This window comes from Brassica napus, chromosome A3 (assembly GCF_020379485.1).
Source record: "Brassica napus cultivar Da-Ae chromosome A3, Da-Ae, whole genome shotgun sequence".
Taxonomy (NCBI): domain Eukaryota; kingdom Viridiplantae; phylum Streptophyta; class Magnoliopsida; order Brassicales; family Brassicaceae; genus Brassica; species Brassica napus.
Window position 1 is genome coordinate 7,081,795 of NC_063436.1, and position 8,720 is coordinate 7,090,514.

Below are 8,720 nucleotides of genomic sequence, written 5' to 3' on the forward strand. Positions count from 1 at the left end.
AGAATCGAACAACCAAAACAATAAGATGTGTGGCTCATGTTTTTTTGGGGGGCTCATGTTAGTTATGTGAACTAGATAACTCATATCTTGAATTCGTTGTTATTAATTGAAAATTTATGATTGCAAACTTGACAACAATTCTAAACTTTATTAATTCGGTTTATTTCATACAGAATATATATATATATATATATATATATGATCATATAACAGTCCACATTGAGAACATAATTAAAATTGAAATGCACTTTTATTTGCATAAAACATATTTCTTCAATATTCTATTTAAATAGTCATTTGAGATCTTTTTAGTTCAAATTTGAAGAGTTATTATCTTAAACAGCCGGTGTAGCAGCGTTTACAAAGCACGCACATGTATACTTAATAGAATTAGGATACCATTTGATGCATTGTCCGCCTTTAGCAAAGCCTGAATTTTTGCATGTCTGACTGCAGTTCGGAATCTGTGCGCAAGGACCTATAGGAATTAGCTTACTCCTATCTTGAGCTTCCGCAAGATCTGAGCATATATTTTTAAAAAGAAATTAGGGAGTTATTTAAGAACATGATTTTTTTGTTAGTGTACAATTCAATATCTCAAAGACTTATCCTATAACAAACAAATGTATATACTTTAACCGAAACCTATATAATATGTTACACTACATACATGAAGGGATATATAATATAATAACAAATAGAAACAAAATAATCAACATATATTGCATACTTAGAGTCAAGAGAATCGCCAAACACAAGAACGCCAAAAAATAACATTTTCTTATTGATATCATTTTGATTTTTTTGTCTTTATTGTTTTAGTTTTTTCTTATGAATATGAAGAGTCTAAAACCTTTCATATATATATTTGAAATATTCTTTAAATATATGGATCCTTTTTGATTATATACTATACTGGAGATGATATGTTTTTGACTCTGACTATTAGTTTTGACTTTTGACATTCCTTACCAAGCAACAACTATTAATACCTCGAAAAGGAAAGTCAAACTGAAGTAATATAATTTACTAGTTTAAAATTCCTTCACAGAATGATTATTGTATATACAAATTATTTTTATATATTATTATTTATTTTATTTTTTATATATTATGAAATAATATATATATATATTGAATAATTGAGAAACCATTAACTATTGTATATATATTTAAACCAGCGCAAACACATAAACCAAAACAATTACTCTTATTTGTTTAGAATAATTTTATGCTAAATAAATTCAAGCAATCACTTTTATCTATTTTATGTGATATATAATTAAATTTATATAATAACAACATAGATATATAATATATATTTTAATATGACTATCTATTAAATCAGACTTTCTACTTATATATTTTTATAATTATTTATATATGCTTATAGCAAAATTTCAAAACCAATACTAACAAATTTTCAATGTGTGATTTTTAATAGTTTTAATAATTTATAAAAATTCAATGAAAATTTTGCAATTAAAATTTTAAGTTTTCAATACTTCTTCAATGCAATTGAAATTAAAATATTTATTTATTTTATATGGTATATAGTTTAATATGTAGATATATATCTGAATGATTATTAAATGAAATTTTCACTCATATGGTTTTATAATCATTTATATATTCTTATAACAAGAAATTTAAATCACTGGTCACATTTTAATGTGGTTATATACTAAAAATCTAAATTTTATTATATGGTTAATGTGATTGTTTACTTTATTTTAATAATATAAAATTAAACAAAATGATTGAGGATAGACAAATTGTTATCAAATACTTATTATTATAAGTCATTATTTGTCAAATATATATTTGAATCACATTAGGTAATTCCGTAGTTTTTTCTAAGGAAAGAATGAAAATATTAATTGTAGATTATTAATTTGATTGTATAATTAGTCTAATGAGAAGTATAATATATGTTTAGATAGATCAACTTATGTTTCTAGATAATTTAAAAAGCATTCTAATAATGACACATGACATAGCTCAAATATTGTAATATTTCTCAAATAATATATTGAAATAATCCAGCTTTGTATATTTGTTACAGACTTTTCTTTTCTTATAAGATTACTTAAAAAAATTTGGTAATTTTTTTATGAAGAGACAAAACAATGTAAAGCTTTAATACAATGCAATAAATTTTCTAAAGATAAATTTATGATTACAAAGTATTAACTTTTTATTTATATTGCGAATTTTTTTCATCATCGTCATTACATTTCAAGCAAAAAAAAAAAAATCATCACATTGAGCTTAGACTTATAATTGATTATTGTTATTACTAAGTCAATACTCACATAACGCTAATTTATATAATCCTATATTTTATTTACAAAATTAATAATTTCATTGACGTTTTTGGAAAACCATTTTAATCAGTTTTTCCATTAGAAATACATATTAAAAACCATTAAAAATATTTTGGTCAAAAAAACTATTAAAAATTTGTTGACCAAAAAATAAACTATTAAAATTTTATACCGATTGTGCGTACATTGCTAGACATAGTCACATAGATTAATACATGAGCAATTTTCCAAGCTTATCTTGAAGCCTTGGAGAAGTAAGTTGAAGAGATGAACTCAGCTACGGCAAACAATAATACCACTACATGCAATCCAAGAGTCACCTCAGAGGTTCAAAACTTAAAATAGCAGATGGAAAGAAATTCCAAACCGCTAGAATAAAGTGCTTAGAGACTAACTCAGCTCGAAGCAGAGTACATGGTCCTCCAAAGAGAAAACTCTACTTTGACCGCAGCTAGGGGAACTGGACGAAGGTTCTGAACCCGCAATCAACCCATGCAAACTCTAGATCCCCCGCTGTGACATGAAACATAACTCTCTAAAATCATGTGGGAATGGAGAGCATGACATAGATGCTCAAGTCACGAATACTACTGATCGCGCAAACTTACATTTGGACAACGATGGCACAGACACAGACACATATACATAGGTGCATGAAACATTTTTCGAATTTTGTTTCAAAATTTTATTTTGAAATTCAAAAATTTTTTGAAGCTATTTTTTAACTCTAAGAGTATAAGTGTCTATTTACTTTTTAATGAAATATGTTGGTAATTTTGATCCTTGAAGACTATATTTGTGATAAAAGGGATTTTAGGGTCATTCTAGAAAATTTTGTCTTTCTTTTCAACCTTTGAAATTGTATGTTTTTCAGTGTAAATGGAATAATATCTAAATTAAGAAGAGTTTCACGAGTACATTTTTAACTTAAAAACAACAATATATAAGTAAAAAAAAACTGGTTTATTCATAATAGTGCTAAACAAAAAGGGGGAAGAAAGTTTAATTGATTTTCGATTTGACAGAAGCATAAACGTAGAGATCTGGATCAGTCTCGTAGAAGACAATGTCACCAGTGTCACTGACGTAATGATCTTTCTTAATACTTGCTACCAAACTCTCCACCAAGTGGATCGGTATTGCTCCTGACGTCTTTGGTTCTCTGTAGTATCTTCCCAACACATGTTTAGCTGCTTTTGTCTGTCACATTCCATTTGTTAAAATCACTACATTAGTAATTAATCACCCTTTAATCAAATGGTTTTGATGAAAGTAGCCAGAGAGTGAGATGACTCACAGCATCGACCAAGTGATAGTGAGGGATTTGTGGGAAAAGATGATGGATCACGTGAGTTCCAATGTCGTGATGAATGTTGTTGAAAATTCCGTAATCTCTATCAATAGTTGTTAATCCTCCACGTAAGTAACTCCATTCCTATTATTAATCACAAAACATCAAGAATTAAGATTAATCAAATATACTAATCATTAGTTTTTTGTAAAATACTTGTAATAGTTAATTTAATTACCTTGCCTCTGTACCAAGGCAACTTCTCATCATGACCATGGTGATGCAAGTAAGTGACAGCGTCCAACCACATCACAAAGATCTGAATATTTCAAAAATATATGACAAAAACAAATCATATAGTATATATATTGAATAATAAATATATACCCTTTATGATATACTAAGAAACTTACAATGTAAGGAACACCGTATACTTTGAGAACTGTGACTGGACCAACGAGGAAGGAAAGACAGATAAGAATTGCCAACATTATGGACCAGCAAGTAGTCGAAGTTGCAATAAGCTTTCTCTCGCTTGGAGCAAATAAACCACTGTATGGGTTAAAATGTGACCCTTCTTTTCCAGGACTTCTGTACCACTGCAGTAAAACCAAACAAAAATAATTATATTGTTTTAAAACACAGTCTAAAATGACTTGTAGTAAATTTTAGGAATTAAAAAATACCAGATAGATCGGGTAAGCGAGCATGGGCAGAGGGACAGTGTATCTGAGCATCCGAGTACTGTGGGGTAAATTCTTGTATAACCTTTCTGGTAACTGAAAGGAACAATTAAAATGAATTTTAGTAATCAAGATTAAGTACTTGGAAAAATAGTACTTAGATATGTATTGGTATATATATTCGTACATATTCATTGCATGCTATGTGTTTATAAGCTTTTGTTTTTATTATTTTTTGTTAGTTTTCAAAATACAGACAAACTATTACGAAACGCCAAATTAGAGAAAGAAAATAATATTAGTATAAAAGTAAATGCATTTAGAGGAGTAAGAAATTCAAAATAAAAGCATTTGCATTAGTGAGTTTTTGACGAGATTTTATCACAAATTATATTAATATATAATTATTATTTTAAGAAAATTTGAAATATTTATACCAAAATCTATTATTTCAAAGACTTTCACATGAGTTTCGCATAAACATGTCTTTCAATTTTTCTAAAAACTCTTTAATTAAGTATTAATAATTTCTTTCCGTTTCAGTTTAATTGTCGTTGTAAATTAATTTCGTTTTAAAATAAGTATTATTTTATAATTTCAATACAAAATTTATAAATAATATTTTCTAATTTATTTTTATTGGTTGAAATATGGTTAGTTGTATAAGTAATGGTGTTTTTATTTTGAAAATGTGCAAAATATTTTTATTAATCTATGTGCATAAATCTAAATCTGCAACTAAAATAAATTGGAGGGAGTAATTAAAAGATTCACCAATACAAATAAGCGTGGTCCGTTGTCACATACCATAATGTATATTTTATTTTACAAAAATGTTACTTCTATAAATCGTTAAAAAGAATCAATTACCGGTTAACTGTGACACTAGCAAACTGTTTTTACTACAGCTAAAAATCAAATTTGACAAGTGGTCGTTCTGGCCTCAAATTTCGAAAAACTAATTATTTTGACAGAAAAATAGAAATTATTAAAGAGGGAAATGTTACCGGAACCCAAGACTCGTCGTTTTCAACATGGCCATGGTTCTGGTGGTGTGTCCGATGGCTTATTCTCCTGCAGCCTCAAATTATTAAATGTGTTTTCATAAAAATTAAATTGTCTATATAGTGTTGCTTTCATGGCAGATTCTAACTATCTCACTCTATTTTTATTTTTTTTGATCAAACAATCTCACTCTTTTAAGTTTAAAGTTACTAGTAATAAATTGACCAAAAAAAAGTTCAGTAATAAACTAATTTATTGCCAGGAATAAGTGACAATAATGTCGCAGCAAAATAATGCATGTAAGTCTATTTTCAAAGATATTTGAAGATGATGTTACATTTACCAAACAAAAAATTATACTGTTACTACATAAGACCATCTTTATTGGAGATTTGAAGTCAGTTTCTCATTATTAAAAATGGAGAAATAGAAAAGATTAAAAGATAAAAGGAGTTCCAATAAACAAAGTCATGAATAATTCTTAAAATATCTAACCTTTAATAATTGGTCTAATATTATTTATAAAATGAATATTTAATTATAATTAAATTAGCTGCTGTTAAGAAAAAAATATAAATAAATTATATGCAAAAAACTAATGACCAAGACATAGACCCATTGCATTTAATAAAAAATTTGATTCCTTTTTCCTTCGTTGCTAAAGATTTGATGCTTTTCGACAGGAATAAGAAAAGCTACCTCACATAAATAGTCATATTCTCACATGCATTATTTAATTATAAAATTGTCTCTAGCCAAAAAAAAAATAGAACGAGCAATGAATAGATTTTCAGTTATCAGATTACATTTACCAACTTGCACCAAGTATACAAATGCAAGTTTAATAATTAATAATATAGTAAAAAGGGTTGATAAGCTGACTTACCAACCATGGTAAGGAACGAGGATGAAGGAATGAAGAATATGGCCAACCACACTATTCAGCAGAGGAATGTCTGAGAAACTCCCATGTCCACTGCCATTATTCAATTATATTTCACATCATTATTCATCATATACATATATATCATTTATTGCACTATTTATTTAAACTTTCCATGTTTGTTTTAAACACTTCAACAAGGTAATGACGTGTCACATTTCTAAATCTCGAAATAGATTGGAAATACACCAAAATAACAAAGAAACAATATTATCTTTCTTGTTTAAGAAAAATAATAGATATTCTTGATATTATACTTTAATTATAAGTTGAGAGATCCATAAAATGCGGAAGCAGTAGTAATTATAGAAAATAAAGATGTGGTGTTGTAACGAGTCGTACGACCGATGAAAGGTGGTGGTGGAACAATGATTTAAAAAGAAAATCTAAAAAAAAAAATCTTAGATCTTCAAAAAATGAACATCAAAAGAATCATTTTACGAAGTAACTGACAAACAATACTCGTAGAACGTGCATTCAATAAATCGATGCAATGCAAAATGGAAGAAACTTTACCAGTCGTGGCCGAGGACGAAGATGGCCCAGAAAAGGGTTCCTTGGGCGACCCAATAGAGAGGACAGAGGAACCAGCTATCAAAATACACGGCGGCAATGGCCAAAGCCGCGACGGCACAAATGTCTCTGGCTACGTAGCTCATAGATCTCAAAGGACTTTTCACCCAACAATGCTTAGGAATCGCAGCCCTTATGTCCCCGATCTTAAACGGCGGTTGTGCGCTCGGATCAAACCCTTCTTCCTTCCGGGCACCGGCATCTCCGTTCACATTGGTGCGTTGGTCCATAGCAACAACCATCCTGGGAGAGAGAGAGATTTGGAGGAGGATTCTCTCTCTATAATTCAAAAAAAAAGAGAGTGTGGGAAGTGGAATGTGGTGAAGAAAGGGTTCGATGTATTTTGAGGTCTGAAGTTTCTTTATATAAAGGGGAAGGAGGATGTGTAAGTCTGTAGAATTGATTGAGATACTCAAAACTGTTTTTTTTAATAATTATATATTTGTTGAAAAAAAAAATAAAAAAAATATATATATTTAAAGAAATAATCTAATCTATTAAAAGGGGAGTACAAATTTAAATTACCCCTTAGTTTTGCAAGTTATTTACAATGGCATGCCACTGAAATTATTAATTAATCTACCTTTTAGGATTTTTTGTCTTTTACTCTTTAATTAATTCATTTCCAAAAGTAAATTCTAACTAAAACAAACATGGAAACAATAATTAATAAATCTAACTTTTAATATTATTTGTCGTTTCTTATTTTATATTATATATATATATACGTGTGTTTGGAAATAAATAATTATATATATATATATATATCGTAATTAAATACATACATTATATGAATATTTAGGTACATGTTTGGGTACATATCGGTTTTTTGGGTATCGGATTTTTAGGTTTAAAATTAAACTTTGTTCGAATATGATAAAAATTTTGGACGGAGTTCGGACTCAAATCATTCCAGATCCAGATAGATTATAGAAACCTAAAAATATCCAAATAATTTATCTGTTTAGAAATATCTTTAAAAAATTTATAAAAAAATAAAAATTAATACCCGCACACCCGTGCGGGTCAAGCTCTAGTTATATATTTAAAAAAAGGATAATTTGCTGTAATTTTAAATGCAATGGGTTTGTTACTTTGTTACATCGTTCTATTCAGTGAAATTAAATTAGAAAAATATGTATGCGAAAGTAAATATGTAAGACCTTTTTTATGGACCAGGGGTGTCCTAAATCTAAGACTAATCATAATAGAGTGTTTAGCCTGTTTTTCAGGCAACAGATAAATCCGTTGTTCTACGTGAAAGTTTTATATTCACACACCCTTTAACCATGTAAAAGACAAATCTGAATGATAGATTTCAAATCGATAATGTCTAACACTTTCGTATCACACAACCATATCCATATGGTTGAAATATATAAATCCTTATATTTTTATATTTTGTCTCAGATTATATTACTTTTAGACATAAGTATCCAAATGGCTATTATTCTATGGTATGAAAAAACAATATGAAAATTTGAACCTGAGAATTAAACTGTTTTGAATTCGACATAAGTATCCAAATGGTTATTATTCTATGGTATTTCAGATTTTAGTTTTTACCCAAATCAAATTCTAACGGAAATCGAAAAAAAAACTCAATTTTTTAAAAATCTTAAAAAACAAAATGAGTCAATTTTGAATAATTATTCAAAATACTTAAAGATCCAATAATTATTCAAAATACTTAATGAACTATAATATTTAATTTATAAAATTAGTAATTTATCAAAATATCATACTTAGATTTATATATTTTAAAATATGTTTATATGTAAAATAAAAGGAATAGATTTTTTCGTGAATTATATATTAATTAAGTTTTGTAAACTTAGCTTTCATAGTGTTTATTAAATTATTTGACATATATATAATATGAATCACATAATGTTAAT

The 8,720-nt window shown here is 27.7% G+C and overlaps 2 protein-coding genes across 2 annotated transcripts; both read right to left on the reverse strand.

Moving 5' to 3' along the window:
• Window positions 1-231: 231 nt before the first annotated feature.
• Window positions 232-877, reverse strand: LOC111214568 (putative defensin-like protein 31). Its single transcript, XM_022717533.2, has 2 exons — window positions 731-877; window positions 232-520 (listed from the first exon to the last, which is right to left on the reverse strand). The coding sequence occupies exons 1-2, from the start codon at window positions 792-794 to the stop codon at window positions 336-338; spliced, it is 249 nt and encodes an 82-aa protein (XP_022573254.1). The 5' UTR covers window positions 795-877; the 3' UTR covers window positions 232-335.
• A 2,326-nt stretch (window positions 878-3,203) lies between these two features.
• LOC106387896 (acyl-lipid omega-3 desaturase (cytochrome b5), endoplasmic reticulum-like) lies at window positions 3,204-7,179 on the reverse strand. The gene is made up of 8 exons (XM_013827834.3): window positions 6,766-7,179; window positions 6,193-6,282; window positions 5,309-5,375; window positions 4,305-4,397; window positions 4,032-4,217; window positions 3,857-3,937; window positions 3,625-3,762; window positions 3,204-3,527 (listed from the first exon to the last, which is right to left on the reverse strand). Exons 1-8 carry the CDS (start codon window positions 7,062-7,064, stop codon window positions 3,330-3,332), a joined length of 1,152 nt encoding a protein of 383 aa, XP_013683288.1. The 5' UTR covers window positions 7,065-7,179; the 3' UTR covers window positions 3,204-3,329.
• Window positions 7,180-8,720: the final 1,541 nt, after the last annotated feature.

Excerpts from the sequence above, each read along its gene's own strand:
- LOC106387896 (XM_013827834.3), bottom strand. The coding sequence starts at position 7,064 with ATGGTTGTTGCTATGGACCAACGCACCAATGTGAACGGAGATGCCGGT. Across the intron at positions 5,376-6,192 it reads CTCGTTCCTTACCATGGTTG|GAGAATAAGCCATCGGACAC; the intron begins GTAAGTCAGCTT and ends TTGAGGCTGCAG. Across the intron at positions 3,938-4,031 it reads TATACGGTGTTCCTTACATT|ATCTTTGTGATGTGGTTGGA; the intron begins GTAAGTTTCTTA and ends TGAAATATTCAG.
- LOC111214568 (XM_022717533.2), bottom strand. The coding sequence starts at position 794 with ATGATATCAATAAGAAAATGTTATTTTTTGGCGTTCTTGTGTTTGGCG. Across the intron at positions 521-730 it reads GGCGATTCTCTTGACTCTAA|ATCTTGCGGAAGCTCAAGAT; the intron begins GTATGCAATATA and ends ATATATGCTCAG.